Source organism: Chinchilla lanigera, unplaced genomic scaffold, assembly GCF_000276665.1.
Source record: "Chinchilla lanigera isolate Chin_1 unplaced genomic scaffold, ChiLan1.0 scaffold00001, whole genome shotgun sequence".
Lineage (NCBI taxonomy): Eukaryota > Metazoa > Chordata > Mammalia > Rodentia > Chinchillidae > Chinchilla > Chinchilla lanigera.
Window position 1 is genome coordinate 10,373,862 of NW_004955402.1, and position 17,919 is coordinate 10,391,780.

Consider the following 17,919-nt stretch of genomic DNA (forward strand, 5'->3'; position numbering starts at 1 on the left):
CTCCACAAACTGTAAGTGAAATAAACCTTTCCTTCCTTAATTTTGGGCATCAGGTATTTTGTCCCAGCAATGAGAGAAAAGTAACCAAGACAGTAGTACAGCCTAGCCTTGAACTCATGGCAATCCTCCTGCCTCAATTTCCTGAGCGCTGGGATTACAGGTGTGTGCCACCACACCCAGCTCTATAAGAAATTTAGAGAAGACCTAATGACACTACTTCTCAAACTGTTTAATGAAATAAAAGGGAAGTAATGTTCCCAAACTCATTCCTGGAAGCAAAACCAGAAAATGACTGAACTAAGAAAGAGGCCAATCTTTATAATGAACATAGATACAAAAATCTTCAATAAGATACTGGCAAACAGAATGCAGCAAGCTGTGAAGAGATTATGCACTATGAAAAAGTAGAATTCATCCTACAGACACAAAAATTATTCAACACGGAAATAAATAAATGCAATACATCATATTCACAGAGTCAAGGCAAAAAACCATAGGATCATCACAATAAATGCAGAAAAAGCATTTAACAAATTCAACACCCACTTATGACTGAAACCCTACAGAAAATTATTATAGATAGTCTTTATCTCAATCTGATAAAAGCCATCTATGACAAACCAACAGCCTACATCATACTAACTAAACAAAAACTGAAAGCCTTTTCTCTAAAATCAGGAACAAGAAAAAAAAAAATAAAATCAAGAACAAGACAAAGATGTACACTGTCACCACTCTTATTCAGTAGAGTTCTAGAAACATTAGCCAGAGCAATTAGGCAACAAAACAGATAAAAGGAATAAGAATAGGAGAGGAAAAAGTTAAATTATCATTATTTGTGGGTGACAGGATGCTTTACATAGACTCCCAAAACTCCACCAAAAGACTTTTAGATTTAAAGGACAAATTTAGTAGCATATCTGGATACAGAGTCAAAAATCAATACCCTTCCTGTACACAAATAACAAACTCACTGAGAGAGAAATTAGAGAGACAACACCTTTCACAATAGCATCTAAAAAAATGAAGTACCTAGGAATCAATCTAATGAAGGAAGTAAAGGACTTCTACATTGAAAACTATAATAGTCTTAAAAGGGAGATTGAAGAGGATATCAGAAAATGGAAAGATAAGGGCTAGGAATACAGCTTAGTGGAACTGCACCTGTCTGGCAAGCATGAGGTCCTGAGTTTGATACCCAGTACAAAAGAAAGAAAGAAAGAAAGAAAGAAAGAAAGAAAGAAAGAAAGAAAGAAAGAAAGAAAGAAATGGAAAGATATTCCTTGTTCCTGGGTAGGAAAAACCAAAATAGTGAAAATGGCCATACTTCCAATGTTGTTAAACAGATTTAATGCAAGCCAGATAAAAATTCCAATAGCATACCTCACAGAATTAGAGAAAACAATACTAAAATACATTTGGAACCAGAAGAGACCTAGAATAGCAAAAGCATTCTGGGCAACAAACGCAAGGCAGGGGGCATCACAATCCCTGACATGAAATTATACTAAAGCTACTGAGAGGGGCTGGGGATTTAGCTCAGTGGCAAAAAAGCGCCTGCCTGGCAAGCGCAAGGTCGTGAGTTCGGTTCCCGGTACCAGAGAAAAACCAAAAAAAAAAAAAAAAAGCTATTGAGATAAAACAGCGTGGCACTGGCAAAAAACAAACCAAAGCAAAAACAAACTCGAGCATTAATGAAATAGATTAGAAGATGCAGAAATAACTCCAAACACTCTCAGCCACCTTATCTTTGACACTGGGGCCAAACACCTTTACTGGAAGAAAGATGGTCTCTTTAATAAGTGATGCTGGAAAAACTGGCTTTGTACATGTGAAAGATTTATACTAGATCCATTCCTATCACCATGCACTAAACTAAAATAAAAATGGATCAAAGATCACAATATTAAAGCAGAAACACTAAATCTGCTGGAAGAGAGAATAGGTAGAACTCTGAAAGACATTGGTGTAGATCAAGACTTTGTGAACAAAACCTGGATCACACAGGAACTATCACAAAGAATCACCAACTATAATCTCATCTTGTTAAAAAGCTTTTGCACAACAAGAGAAACCACCAACAGAGTGAAGAGACAACCCACAGTATTGGAAAAAAATTTTCCATCTATTCTTCAAAGGACTATTATCTAGAATATATAAAGAACTCAAAAAAAAAACCCCTACATTAATTAATTAATTAATTAATTAATTTGGCTTTTTTATTTTAAAGAGTAAAAGAAGGATAACATAGTAATAGGCAGTTCCTATAACATAGTAATAACCAGTTCCACGCCACTGGTTATTCAAGAGATGCAAATCTCAGACAACACTGAGATTTCATCTTACTTCAGAAAGCATGGTTATGATCAAGAAATGAACCAATAACAATTACTGAATTACAGACAAAGTGGTAGGAACTTATCAATGGTTATTGTTTTACATATTGTTATCTACAAGATAGTTTCTCAGGAAAACAAATAGACAAATAATAGTGAGTTACAGACAAAAGTGGTAGGTTATTATCAATGGTTGTTGTACTATACTTTGGTATCTTCAAAGTGTTTTCTAAAGAAAATAAATAGAGCTATACATGAGTGACCAATTGAATATTCGTTGACTATTCTCAACGGTTGTTGTAGAAAACACATAGTAATAAACATACATCCCTTTACAAAATAGCATAGGAACAATACAAACATTACAGAGTTATGGACAGCTTAGTAGGAAAATATCAGTGGCTGCTGTAATACATGGTAGTATCTTCAAAGTGGTTTCTCAGGAAGACAGAGATACGCAAGAAAGATCTAACAAGTAGTTACAGCCTAATGGTTGTGAAAAATAGTGTATTACCTCCTCACCAGTGACTCCTTTCACTGAGGTATGATGGCTGGAAGGAAGGCCAGGCTTGAAAAGAAGGACCGAGAGACTTGCACCTGTGTCTAACAACAGGCTGTTTCCTTTTTCCTCTATAGTCATGATTACCCAGAGCTCCTCTATGGAGGTGACAGTCTGGCCAGAGAGAGAAGGCAGAGTATGCCCTGGGCCCCCTCATTCCTATGAGACTAACTGGTAGAATGGGTCTGAGCTCTGGGGCCTCCACTTCAGAGGGCAGACCGATCTCCAGTGGTCTCCTTTGCATCCAGGGCATGGCCCATGGGGCCTCTTAGGGCAGTGTCTCTTGAGGTGGCCTGGCTTTTAACAGTGGTAGCAGATAAATGCAGTCATCGAGTTCTTCTTGGAGCCCTGAGAATCAGACTTAGGGTCGCTTTTTCTTAGTGCTGCAGCAAAAACAGCTGCTTTTTCTCAGTCTCTTTGTTTTCTCTCCTTGGCCTCCTCCTCATCACAGTTATAGAATACTGAGGAGGCAATTCTTACTAACATCTCAAGTGAGCCATCTAGGTCGAAAGCCTTTTTTTGTAGCTTTTTTTCTCCAGCCTCCCAGTGCACTGGGACCCCATTTTTTTTTTTTTTTTTTGCTTTTTGAAAGTGCCAAATCCTAGCCACTAGACCACCAGGGACACTTTTTTGGTTTTTTGAGACAAGGTCTTCCTATGCAGTTCAGGCTGGCCTTGAGCTCACTTTGTAGCCAGGCTGGTCTCAAACTCACAACGGTCCTCCTTCCTCAGCCTCCCAAGTGCTGGGATTACAGGGATGTACCACCACACCCAGCTAGACCCCCTAAATTTAAAGAAATGAGCATCCCAATCCAGAAATGAGCATCTGAGGTGAACAGAAACTTCTCAGATGAAGAAGTGGAAATGGCAAATGAATATATGAAAAATGTTCCACACCACTGGTTATTCAAGAGATGCAAATTGAAACAACACGGAGATTTCATCTTACTTCAGAAAGAATGGTTATGATCAAGAAATGAACCAATAACAAATGCTGGTGGGGCTGTGGGGACAAAGTAACATTTCTCCACATTTGGTGGGAGACTATACTGGTGCAACCACTGTGGAAATCAGTGTGGAGATTCCTTAAAAAGTTAGGAGTAGAGGTTCTATTTGACCCAGTTATTCTCCTTGGTATCTTCCCAAAAGAATTAAAAGCATCATCCCACAGGAATATATGCACACCCATGTTTATAGCAGCACAGCTTGTAATAGCTAAATCTTAGAAACAACCCAGATGCCCATCAACAAATGAATGAATAAAGATGTGGTATATAATAGAGTACTATTCAGCCATGAAGAAAGATAAGCCTGAGACATTTCTAGGTAAATAAATGCACCTTGAGCCCACACTCCTACCTGAAATAAGTTGTACACACATGTGTAGATACCGCATTCTTTCTCTGCTGTGAGAAACTGAAAGAAGATGGAGGAACTATCAAACACCCAAGGAAAGAATAAATAAGAATGAAAATATTTCATAGATATTGGGAAATGGGAAGAAAATGTTCAAATGTGAAGGGGAACAAGGGAGGAGGGTAGGGGAAGGAAGGAAGGAAGGGACAAGGAAGAAATGAGAAAAAAGGAAAAATGGAAACAAAGCTTTTATAAATAAGGAGGGGAAGAGGGGCTGAAGTGGGGGAGAGGGGAATGGGGAAAAAGAAGAAGCAAGATAATCATGTTCAAGTACAAATTCCCTGTGATGGATGTGATCATTATGGATGCTTAAAATTACTGATAAAATAAAAGCTTTAGAAAGTATATTTTAAATAATTTTAAATCTTGGAATAATTTTAGATTTACAGAATAATTTCAAAGATAGTGCATAATTCTCATATGCCCCTCACCAAGTCATCCCTGTGAACGTCTTACATTACTTGTACGTTTGTCAAAACTAAGAGATTAGCACTGGTGTAATAGTATTAATGAAATGCCAGACCTATTTGTATTTCATCAGTTCTTCCCTTCACGTTCACTTTGGTCCTAAGATCTAATCCAGGATGTTATATTATACTTAATGTCGTGTTTGGCTCCTTTCCTTGGGTGTTTGATTAAAAAAAAAAAAAAAAAAAGAACAACCAAATAAATAGCACGTTTTATTTATCTGTTCACCTGTTGATGGTCATCCAGGCTGCTTCCAAGGTTTGGCTATTATGCACCATGCTGCTGTTAACATCGGTTGCATGTGTACTGTAATACAATGATTTTAATTCTTTTGGGTGAATTTGACAATCTTGAACCCGGTCGTATATCCTATAGACTGCCTCCCAGTCTGCGTTTTTTTGACGTTTTTCTCATGATGAGAGTGCTCGTGGGTAATTGTCCTCATTGCATCCCATGGGGGCACACAGCGGCCACACGACTGCCCTGGGGTATTCACCATGCCCATCGCACGGCTGCAGCAGTGCTGGAGAGGGTCCTACACTTGAGGTTACTGTGTGGACCTGGTGGGAGTCTAGCCCACTTTCAAGAGGTGAGAAGCAGAAGCTAAGTTTGACCTCCTAGAGAAGGGAGTGCCTAGATGTATTATTTCCAGTTATTCTGTAAGGAATATTTGTCTCTTGTTCCCATTTATTTCTTAAATCTTTTATGTATATCAGTATGAACTCATGCATGTTAACATTATAGGTGGATTATAGTCCCACAAAACATTGTTTTTTTTTTTTTTTTTTTTTTGTCTTTTTGAGACAGGGTCTCGCTATGCAGTTCAGGCTGGCCTTGAACTCACTGTGTAGCCCAGGCTGGCTTTGAACTCTTCGTCAATCCTCCTACCTCAGCCTCCCGAGTGCTAGGATTACAGGTGTGCGCCACTACACCCAGCCCCAAACATTTTTTTGTTCCTCAAATCTTCCATCTTTGGCCATCGCAAGTTTTCAGGCTAGCTTCCGGGTTCATCTGAGATGTTGTCATCCATTTGTCCTCTCAGCACTCTGACTTTCTGCTGCAATAGGTCCTCCTGGCCATCTTTCCTTTCCTCTGCCATAGGCCTAGAATTTGTCATTTTCCTAAGCAGTCCTGGCTGCTCTTGTTCAGGAATGGTATTTAGAAACCAAGCTCTGGGTGCTGTGCGTATGCAGGAGCGATATCATTGCTTTTAATCCCTCTCAGTACATAGAGATAGTACAGATGTGCGTGTACTGCTCCACATATGATACCTAGTTCCAGCTGTTGCTGTATCGTCCATCTGGGTAGAGAGTGGAGGTTAAATAGGAATTTAGAGCTTAACTCTTTTATGTGGGTTCCCTGACTGCTTAGAGAAGGAGTTAAATCTTAGAGCAACATTTCCAGGTTTTCTTCTTTAAATGGTGGATAAAGAAAAATTCTGTCTGCAGTAGGCTGCATCTTAGGTCCTTACTCCCATCACATTTATGGCAAATCAGCATCAAGCCAGGCAAGGGACAGAACGGTTGCTACTTACCAAGAACGCCAGAAGTGAATATTGTAAGACATATATTTAGTGAAAAATAAATTTTGGGATACATTCTGTTAAAAATATAGTTGTAAATAAATTATTATAAGAAATTATAAACATCATCAAATTATTAATAAGCAACTATGAACACAATCTCAGCTTTAAATCTTTTTTTTTTTTTTGAGACAGGGTCTCACAATGTAGTTCAGGCTGGTCTTGAACTCATTATGTAGCCCAGGCTGGCTTCAAACTCCTGACAATCCCTTGCCTCAGCCTCCAGAGTACTGGGATCACAGGCATGCACCACAAAACCCAGCAGAGCTTTAAATTTTATTGCAATAATTATAGCGATCTTATATCCAACCAATAGACTTCTTTTGTAGGAGCACCTAATCCTAAGAATCAAGGATAAGAAATCTTCAAGAGGAGAGAAGGAGTTAAAATATGGAAAGCAGAAAGAAGTCACATTGGAAAGAAGGAAGGCATGCGTGGGACCTGCTGGCAAGGCCTCAAAAGAAGTAATTGAGTTTCTTGAAGGCTACAGAGTGGTCAATGGACAGCCGGGTGTGTGGCCCCAGCCCTCGTCCCAGTCAGCCCTGTGTAGGCCATCACTGCCGTCTTCAGAGACCTGCTTACCCTTTCTATCAGCATCAATTTGTGTTTATTGGCGTCCGGGACAGGAGCCATGTGGTATCCATAAAAGGGAGATAAACTATCCCTGCTTCCTCCAAGGTAAGCCGAGTCATTTTGGAGCCTCTTCCTCATTCCAGCCCAGCTGGAGGGGCATAAAGCGGCTGCTGCTTCCTCCTTCCCTGGGAGAAAGCTAAAGGCAGACTTGGAGTAAGACAGACAGACTGACAAGACAGAAAAAGAGGGCAGGAAGGAGAGGAAGAGGGAAAGGGGGAGGGAGGGGGAGGGTAAGGGGGAGGGGCAAAGACAGGAACAGGGACATTGAGGGACAGAGACAGACAGAGAGGATCATATGCTGAATCTGGTCTGAATGTGAGTGTGAGCCAACTATAGCTAGACTTTCCCATCTGGTGATATTCAGTGCACTAATGACCAGAATATCCAGTGACAACTTGGACCAAACCGCCCCCTTAAATAAGCCCAAAGTGCAGCCTTACAATGATGCTCCACGGTGTAAGGGAGGACGTCCGCCTGCCGTGAGCTGGGGTGCGGGATGCGTGCAGCAGTCTCCCAGGGCGGACACCAGGACCGAGCAAAGACCAGGGCCAGGGCTTGGCCAGCGGTGTGGTGGGTCTGGGAGAAATATGTGTTCCAGAAGCATGTTTCAGAAGGAAATCCCGGTAAGTTACATGAGAGAAAGTCTTCTAAAACATCCTATGAGTGCCATCTCTGCCCTGAAGGATTCAGTATCTCTAGAAATGATGGTCTTCCCTTGGAGCCGAAGGGAGAGGGTGGCAGCCCCCACTGTGGCCTCCTGCTTGATAAGATGCCCTGGAGAGGGGGCAGTTGTCAGGGGCCTGGCAGTGAGCGGAGGTCTGCTTGTTCATGTCACCTACTGCCAAAGAGCAGAGAAATCTGGAGGACACACCAGGGTGGGAAAGTAAGCAAGACTTTGGCTTGTGTTTGAATATACCTGGGAGATGTTGCATGTGTGGTAGATGCTGACATAGAGAGGTAACAGAGATGAAGAGAAAGTTAGTGCACTTTGGCGTTAGGAATTCTTTGTTCAGACATGGTGTTGGTATGCAGTTCAGGCTGACCTGGAACTTACCATGGAGCCCATGTTGGTAACAAACTTGAGGTGATCCTCCTGCCTCAGCCTCCTGAGTGCTGGGATGACAGCACCAGCCTGCCCAGCAACACTGGGAATTCCAAGTGGATGCAGTACATGTCACATCTTTCTCTGTGAGGAAATGCCTGAGAATGCTCACAAAGGGCCGGTGATGACTGCAAGCATGGCTGGAGCTTTAGATGTGAGTGTGCAGTCCCATGCCAATGGGAAGGGGGGCATTCCTCTGTGCAGTCTTCCTGGGAAAAGCATCAAACAAAACAAATCTAAGATTTCATAAGAATTTTGTTGTATTCCTTCACTTCTCACCTGGGGGAAAAAGAAAAAATGTGCTTTTTGCTGGTTGGGACCTGAGGTGCTGGCACAAATGTGCTAGTGCAAGCATATGAATAGCCCAAGGTTATATTGTCCCGACGTCTGAGCAGAGCACCTCCAAGCACCAGTCTGGCACCCAGGTCAGAGATTATTATGTCCCCAAACATAATTTTGTTTTGTTTTTGTTTTTTGAGACAGGGTCTCACTATGTAGTTCAGGCCGGCCTTGAACTCACTGTGTAACTCAGACTGGCGATCCTCCTGCCTCAGCTTCCTGAGTGCTATGATGACAGGTGTGCACCACCTTGCCTGATTTATAATCCATCTTTGACAAGTTTGATAATGTATATAAATGTTTGCTATGACTTCCTAAGCATCAGTTTAGGACTTCTCAAACTGAACTGTTTAGAATAGGTACAAGAGTGAACCAAGAGCCCACTAACTGTATGAGTGGCATTAACTTCTTGTCTTACCCAAGAGGTGACTGGACCCCAGGAAGCTGTGTGATTTGTGGATGGTCATGGAGTTAGTGACCATCAGTGCTGAGCAAGAGCCAATCTCCTAAGTCTAGCAAACCATGCTGCTGCTGTGCAAATGTTGGCACCAGATAAAATGTCAGATGCTTCCCTCCAGAGTTGCTGCAGGATCCTAACAATCTCTGTTTAGATACTGAATGATGTGTTCCAATGTAATCATCTCTGAGACAGTTGTTTCTTGAGCTCTTATTTTGTTTTCTTTGGTATGAGTATCTATCGGGTTGATAACCCTTAGTTATTGCAGGCTGATCAGGGCCTCAACCTCCCAAATGAGTGGACAGTGAAGGCTTAAATAAATAAGATGACTGTGATGATTTTGGGGCTTCAGGAGGCCCCAACTCTTATCACAGAATTTGAGATTCTCTGGGTTAAGACTGAGAACTTCCCTGGGCAGCCTGTATTTATTTGGTTTTCAAAAAAAGGATGGGGATACTGAAGAAAATGCAGGAATCTGGGCAGGATTTAGGAATCCCTCTAAGAACTTTTCCAGGTAATAATTTATGTTAATTTAGGAGAACTACATTATCTCCAGGAAGACCTTCACTGAAGGAGTGAGATGCCTGTAGTTATAAGTCTCTTTGTAGTTAGTTGGGGTTGGAGCCAAATGCCCTCAACTGTGGCCTTATCTTGTCCTCTGGGGTGTCCCAACTTCACAGGCCAATACAGGCCTCAGCGGGACCAGTGACTCATAGAGGTTCACTTACTATGAGTCCGTTGCTCACCTCCAGACAGGGGCCTAGGCCTCGGGCAATCTCACACGTAAACATGAAAAGCCAATTGGTTAATATTAAATTCTGCTGAGAGCCTCTTTGTAGTGGTCTCCATCAGTTTCCTTGCTTTCACTCAAAGACTAGTGCTTGGGCTGAGCAGAAGTCACGCTCAGTTTGAGAGTGAACGTGAAACTCAGGTTTAAACTGGGTGTGGCGGTACAAACCTGTAATCCTAGCACTTGGGAGGCTGAGGCAGGAGATTCACTATGAGTTCAAGGCCAACCTGAATTATATAGCGAAATCCTGTCTCAACCAAACCAAACCAAGCAAAAAACAAAAAATAACAAAGAAAGAAATAAAGAAACAGGCATATTATAGTCTCAGGACTGGCCTCAAGGGTATGTGCGTGATCCGATTAGAGTCACTGTGTCACAAGACTCTGGGATTGTGGGAAAGAGGAGGAATCTCCTTTCTTCAGGAACTTGTAACATTAAGGATGAATTGAGGCCACTTGGCATCTATAAGGGGATCAAGGGAAGGGAGAGGCAGAAATAGGAATAAAGGAAAATTGAATCCTAGATATGATGTCTGAACTCTCAAATCATAGGTGTTAATGGAGAACTTCTGTTTTTTGAGTTCTATAATCTAATGGATATTCTCTTTTTGTGAAAAGAGTTTACTTTGTTAATTTAAATTGACTTTTCTGCCCTTTGGAATAAAGAGCTCCAATGAATGCAACATTGTTTTATTTAGGTAAAATAATTTCAGAAAGGAAGTGAATAGAGGTCACTAGAGAATAAACCTGTTAGGTAACATGTTAACATGCTGGATTATGAATCAAGACTTTGAATTAGTTAGGATTACTTTCAGCTTCAGGTTACAAAACACCCATCTAAAAACAATCTAATAAGGGTGATTATCAGGGCTATAGCCAGTGGTACAGCACTTACTAGTGTGTGACTGCCCTGGGTTCAGTCCAGAGCTTCACAAACACCCCAAAAAAACTGATAAGAAAATAAAGCCTAGAGATAGAGAAGCTAAAAGTACTGGGTGGGTGAACCAGTCAGGGCAATGCTTTCAGTGAGGGTACAGAATCTCTTCTGTTTAAAATTTGGGGCAAAGATTGGGAAAAGGTGGGACCATGAGACTTAGGGCAAAGATATTTGAGTGGATTCAGATGAATCTGAGAAACTTGAATCCCTAATTCCCCCTAAGATTCTTTTCTTTCTCTCTCTCTTCTTTTTTTTTTTTTCTTTGAGACAGAGTCTTACTATGCAGTTCAGGCTGGCCTTGAACTCACTTTGTAGCCCTGGTGGACCTCAAACTCCCAGCCATCCTCCTGCCTCAGCCTTCTGAGTGCTGGGATGACAGAGGTGCACCCCCATGCCCTGCTGTTTTCTCTTTTTATTTGTATTTTATTTTATTTTTTTCCTTTTTTTTTCTTCCCTCCAGTACTGGGAATTGAACTCATGACCTTGCATTTGCCAGGCAGGTGCTGTGCCACTGAGCTATATCCCCAGGCCCTGTTTTTTCTTTTTAGAATGAACTTGTTTTCAAATCATTTAAAGCTCATAATGAGTTGCAAAAATAGTACAGAGTTCTTGGGTATGCTTTGGCCAGTTCCATTTGATGATAATATGCTATGATTTAGATCTAAAATGTCCCCCAGAAGTCTTTCTTTGGAGTTGGGGCCTGCCTGTGGGGGGCAGTCACTGGGTCTGTGACCTGGCAGAAGGGTGTCTTCTCTCTGGTTTCTTTCTTCTTTCTGCATTCTGATCCCACGCAGTGGGATCTTAGCTTTCCTCTGCTATGCCAGGCAGGTTCTGCATTGGAGCCAGTTTACCATGTACTGAACCTATGGAGACTGTGAGCCAAAATAAACTTCTCCTTCTGTAAAGCAGAGCCAGGGATTTTGTCCCAGTGATGGGACACTGACTGAACAATCCCTAGAGCACAGCAAAGTAAAAACTAGGAAACTGACATTTGTACAATATCAACCAACTCAGGCATAGACCTTATTCATATTTTACCAGTTTTTATATGCAAGTCTTTTTGTGGATGTGTGTATAACTCTATGAAATTTCATCATAAATGTGGATTCAGTTCACTTTCACCCGGTCAGGATACAAACCCATTCCATCACTACAAAGTAACTCCGCTGTGTTACCCCTTACTTATCATCTCACTCCCAATTCCTCTGCTATCTGTAATTTTGTTACTTTGTAACATTACCAGTTGGGAGCCTGGGAGCCTACAGTATTACTATTTGTGACAATGTCCTTGAAATTCCTCCAACTTGTTGCAGGCATTGAGTTTTTTTGTTTTGTTTTTGTTTTGTTTTGTTTTTGAGACAGGGCCTCACTATGTAGTTCAGGCTGGCCTTGAACTCACTTGTATTCTTCAGGCTGGCCTGGAACTCCCAGTGACGCTCCTACCTCAGCCTCCCAGGTGCTGGAATGACAGGTATGTGCTGCCACACCTGGCTAACAATTTATTCTGTTTTATTATAGAGTCGTGTTCTGCTTCCTTGAGCTTTCTTTACCACCCAAAGCACTCCTTTTTCCAATGTTAGAGGAGACTAGCCTTCCATTGTTTGAAACACCGGTGGTGTATCAGCGATTTAGAAACCTCTGAAGCAGTTTCTTTCTTTCTTTTCTTTTGTTTTCTTTTTTCTTTTTTTGTACTAGAAATCGAACTCAGGACCTTACACTTGCCCGGCAGGCACTGTGCCACTGAGCTGTGTTCCCAGCCCTGAAACAGTTCCTTGTCTGCCCTGGGAGAAGGTAGCTCATAAACCAAATAACAAACACAGCCATGTGTGCAGAGCAAAGTTTCCATCGTTGACACCCAGCACAGGTCATGATGGCCACACCACAGAGCCTAGGCATGCAGTCAGCGGGGCCACCTAGACCTGTGTAAGTTCTCTCTATGATGTTTATTCCATAATGCAATTGCCTCATAATGCATTTCTTGGGAATAGTCCCATCAAGGATGGATGACTAGGGTATTGCAAAATTTTGCAAATGTGTACTGCCCCAGGACTGAGAATCCATGTGGGAATGGATGGTGGAAGTGACAGGCAAAGAAAAACCAAACCAAACCGAAGCAGCACTTACTGGGCAAGGTGAACTGACTGACACGGGAACACTGACCAGAGTTTTCCTATGTGATATGTAGCCCGTGCAGTAGATTGGCTCACTGAAAACTGGACTGAGATAGTAGCTTGCTTTTGGTAGGTGGAGGTGCCAAAATAGCTCTGGTAAGGGGTGTGTGTGCGTGTGTGTGTGTGTGTGTGTGTGTGTGGCGTCAGGGATCAAGCCCATGGCCTTGAGCATGCTAGGTTAGCACTTTACCACTAAGCCACCTCTCTATCTTTCCCTGGTGTAATTTTAAGGAGGGAACCCAAAAGGTTGGGGAAAATTGTACCTAAAGATATTCTTCTTAATAAGACACAGGCACTGAAGCAAGCACTAGAGAAGGAATTGCTGGTACCTTTTTTTTGTTTTGTTTTTTGTTTTTTGAAACAGAGTCTGGTATGTAGTTCGGGGTGGCCTTGAACTCACTATGGAGGCCAGGCTGACCTTGAACTCACAGTGATCCTCCTGCCTCAGCCTTTCGAGTGCTGGAATTGAGTGCTGGGATTTCAGGCATGTGTCACCACACCTGGCATGCCAGCATCTTTCAAAAGCTCACTATGACTCCCATCTACAGGCAGGGATGAGGGGCAAGGTTTCACTTTGCAATGTATTCTTTGATTTTAGTCCAGACCAACAGAGACCAGATGCGGGTATAAAACCAAGACCAGGTCAATGCACTTAGCAACATGGGCGACAGGGTTAAGGGCAGCAAACAGTGTCGAGTAACACAGTTCTTTGGTGGTGGCTATGAATACAACGGATGCTATAGGCACGTAAGTAATTTCTGATCTATACAATCAGAAAAATTCTAAGCAGATAGCTGCGTGAGTCATCACGGCCTTTTATCTGCTGTCTGGATGGAAGTCACTTCACAGTCCTCAGGAAGGTCTGTGGCCCACGTGTATCTTATAATTCTTCTTCTCCCTGCCTTTCTTTCAAAAAGGGACCAGAAGGGCAGTAGGGAAAGGCAAATTTCTTTTTTAGAAATTTCTAGCCCTTACTTAACCACTGGGGGGTCCAAGAAGTCACTGGAGTCTATTGGTCAGACAGCTTGGTTATGCAGTCATGTCGCAAACCTAGTTTGAGCTCTAGTATATTACAGTACTTCTCCGGTCTTCTGTTTGTTTGTTTGTTTTGTTTTGTTTTTGAGACAAGGTGTTGTTATATTGCCCAGGCTGGCCTCAAACTCCTGGGATCAAGTGATCCTCCTGCCTCAGCCTCCTAAGTGCTGGAACTACAGTTAACTTCCCTACTGTGTGTGTGTGTATGTTAAATACGGAGATTAAACCCAGGGTACTCTATCACCGATCCACATCACCAGCTTCTTTTTCTCAGCTCTCTCTCTTTCTCTCCCTCTCTCCCTCTCTCTTTCAGAAGGGTCTAAGCTGCCCAGGCTGGACTAGCAGTTCTCCTGCCGTGGCCTCCCAGAGGGCTGAAATTGTAGGTATGCGCCACCACGTCCTGCTTTCTGAATGCACAGTTGGAACTGAGATACTTGGCAATTGGAATAATATGGCTCTTGATCTGTGGAATGAGATGTTACAGTAGGAAATTCTGACGAGGAGCCTGGTAACTACTCTTTTCTACTGAAAAGCAAGCCCAAAGCAATACCACATCCTGGGGGAGTTACAGGCAATGCCAACATGAAAGACTTGAAAAATGCAGCGATAGAGATTTCTTTTTTTTTTTGGTCTTTTTGAGACAGGGTCTCACTATACAGTTCAGGCCGGCCTTGAGCTCACTTTGTATCCCAGGCTGGTCTCGAACTCACAACGATCCTCCTGCCTCAGCCTGCTGGGTGCTGGGATTACAGGTGTGCGCCACCACGCCCGGCTGCGATTTCTATAATGTTCTTATTTAACGTGCCTGTTTAGCTTGCAAAGGAAGGTAGGTCCTATGTATTGCTGTCCACTCAGTTTTGACTGCAGCTGCTGTTCTAGATGAGACCTCTTTACTGGAGCAAAGAAATACTGTACACACCTCCGCTATTGTAAACGTTGATCTAAAAATGCATTTTCTTTAAATCACTTGAGAAATAGCTCAAGCACAGCCTTTCACCTGGTAGGGACAGCGGCATATCTTCACTGCCTTTGCTCAGATCCAAGTCAAGTCACTGAATTTAGGGTCCACACTACTCCCGTATGACCTCATCTCAATTTGCTATACACATTTAACCTGAAACACTAGATGTGTATTTACAACCGATTATTCTCCTTTATTTCATTCTTATTTTACATGGAGTGCTGGTTGTTGTTTGGGACTCTTCCTTCTTTTTGGTCACTCTGGCAGCATTGGTCTGCCAATTTTGTTGGTGGTTGTTAATTTTATACTGTTAGTAACAACATACACAGGTAGGATGTTGGCTGAACTAGAAGTAGAATTAGTATCTTTTAGGTATGGATATGCTTTTATACTTCTCTTTTTTGGGGAAGGAGGATAAGATTATCTTCACTTTAAGTGGAATATTTGCATTCTACTCGGCAGATGCTTGATGTTGTTATTTCTTGGTTATATGGACGTTTAAGCATGGTCAAAGGTGGCAACGACACTGAACTCCTGAAAGGGCAGCCCTGTCTTGTTATTTGTGGGAGACAGAAGGGAGACTGACTGAAGAGGCAAGAACTCACGTTTTGGTTTCTCTAAGGACGGCTCCAGTTCCATCCTGTATTAGGATGTGCCCTGGATTTCTGGATCTGTAACCTTGGCAGTGGTAGTGACAATGGTGGTGACTTTGGGCTCCTAGCCTCCGAAAGGATATATGGTCAAAACCATTTGGAGACCATTGGCAAACTGTGTTCATTTAAAGGCCTTGAAATAGCATTAATGACACGACAGTGTTGGAAATCCCCAATACATTTAATAATGGGCTAGGTAGTAAGAATATTTATGTAGAGAGAAATATGCCCAGTAGTACTTAGGTTATAGTCTTAGCTCTCTATTAATTTTTTCTGTAATCGGGAACAAGTTACTTACTCTCAAATATAGGGATTGGGCCAATCTGAGGTGCTCATGGTACTTCAGAGGCTTTGATGAGTTCCTCTATGGCCCTGCAAAGGTACGTGGAAGGGGAGACTGGAGTAGGAATTATAGCTCTTCATTTAGGGAAAAATAATACCAGTCTTAAAACTCTCTGGCATTAAAATTAAAAGCCCAGTGTTGGGAGGGGTAGCTCAGGGCCAGAGTTTTTGTTCATAAACAAAATCCTAGGTTCAGTCCCCACCCCATTAGTCTATTTTAATATTAGATTATGCCACAGTAAATATAAAACGCCTGGGTAAGCTGAACACAGACATGTAGAAATCCATTATGGTACTGATATATTTGATGTAAAACGCAAGGTTACACTGTTAAGTGTCTGACATCTCAGCTGCTTTTACTTGAATTAACTTACTTAACAAAATCAATCACAAATACTTGTATAACTCTTAATAATAGTGGCCATATTTTATTCTAAAATCTTTGTTAAAAAGTCTGTGTAGTAATCCAGTAATCAATTTAAGTGGTTAACAGGAAAGAGGGAAGCTAGAGCTAGACCTGAACGCAGTTGGAAGAGCACAAATACTTAAGGGTGCCCTTATTTGATTAGGAACAGTCGAGCAGCTCAGTAATCCTGGATAAGTTACTTAGGCAGTACCAGGCCAGCCTCATTTAAAAGCATGCAGTAACACATTTAAAATTTCCAGGGTGAAAACATTTTAAAATGCAAATTAGATTTTTGGCCTCTCTATTCTGATAAAATTTTAATTCTGTTAAATCTCTAAAATTGCTGGGCATGATGGCGCATGTCTGCAATCCCAGCAGGTGGTAGGCTGAAGCGGGAGGATCACTGCGAATTCAAGGCCAGCCTCAGCTACGTAGTGAATTTAAGGCTAGCCTGAACTGCATAGGGAGATCTTGTCTCAAAAAAAAAGTAAAACAAAAACCCCAAAACAAAACTCTAAAATTAACTATTTGACATTTGGGACTCTGTACTTGGCATTTTGTTAGTTTTATTTCAGTACATAATAATTTGGTGGGTGCATTTCATACCCCTTTTTTTTTGGTTTTTCTCCGGTACCGGGAACCGAACTCACGACCTTGCGCTTGCCAGGCAGGCGCTTTTGCCGCTGAGCTAAATCCCCAGCCTTTTTTTTTTTTTTTTTCCTTTTTCTTCGGTACCGGGAACCGAACTTACGACCTTGTGCTTGCCAGGCAGGCGCTTTTGGCCGCTGAGCTAAATCCCCAGCCCCTCACACCCCTTTTCTTGTCTTTCCCCTTATTTGCCCTGTTGGAGTTTCTCTCCTCCCTGGACTTGCAGAAACGCAATAGTTTAAGTTAACAATGCATCTGTGGGAACAGTTGTTTTGAACCCCACACACTACAGTGTCATTAAATAATAGCAGCCAGAAATCACTCAGTCCTAGTCAAGGCCGTATTTTGTCCGTAGCGGCTGAATTCGGTGGTGGAAAGGGGAAGTCATTCACGGGCAAACTCTGCATAAAGACACTTCCACCAGGCTTTCCTGTAGCTCCCAGTATTCAGTATCATTCTCTCTCGTTGGAAACGTTCAGAGTTTACACATACAAAACTACACATCGCCTTTAATCTGTGCTGGAGTCTGTCCTATTCCTGTCCCCGTTAAAAACAGAAGACAGACAGTACGGAGTCGCACGTTCAGGCTCAGAACACCTGGAAGCGCTTCCCTTTAAGACTGACCCCCTGCGGTGCAGTCCTGCAAGCAGACGGCCAAGTCAGCCTCACTTCCTCCGCTCCACCTCCCCGCCGGCCCCGCCCATTCCCTCGCAGCCAATGGGGTGCGGCGTACCAGCAGGAGTCCGCTCCAGAGACCCACCCCTTCAGCTCTTCAGGCTGCGTTAGGTTCACGGAGCCGTGCGCATGCGCACTGCCCCAGCGCCGTAAGGAGACGCTTAGAGATCGGTTTCCTTCTCCTTTCTTTCCCCATCCCGCGACTCTCCCAAGCCGAGCCCCCCTGACGGCCGAGGCGCCCCTTCCCCGCCTCCAATCCCGTCCCTCAGAGACGGCGCCGCTCGGGCCTTGGGCGCGGCGGGACCCGGATGTGGATCCGCTCTCGCCCGGCGGGGACTCTGTGGCGGGGCGGAGCGCGGCGGCGTGCGCGGGGGCAGAGAGAAGGGGGCTCCTGGGCCCGGGCGCTCCCCG

General features: G+C 42.9%; 1 protein-coding gene and 1 long non-coding RNA gene across 2 annotated transcripts in view; one reads left to right on the forward strand and one right to left on the reverse strand.

Annotated features, from left to right (window-relative positions):
* Positions 1–14,472, forward strand: part of LOC106149924 — a 31,632-nt gene extending 17,160 nt beyond the window's left edge. The window contains exons 2-3 of the long non-coding RNA XR_001236409.1: positions 6,690–7,038; positions 14,137–14,472. This is a non-coding gene — a long non-coding RNA (uncharacterized LOC106149924). The remainder of the gene's footprint in view (positions 1–6,689; positions 7,039–14,136) is intronic.
* Positions 14,473–17,421: 2,949 nt separating this feature from the next.
* Positions 17,422–17,919, reverse strand: LOC106146690 (collagen alpha-1(I) chain-like; the record flags this gene model as incomplete). Its single annotated transcript, XM_013504829.1, is given in 1 exon segment — positions 17,422–17,919. A coding segment is annotated over 1 exon segment (498 nt), but the record flags the coding sequence as incomplete, so codon positions are not given.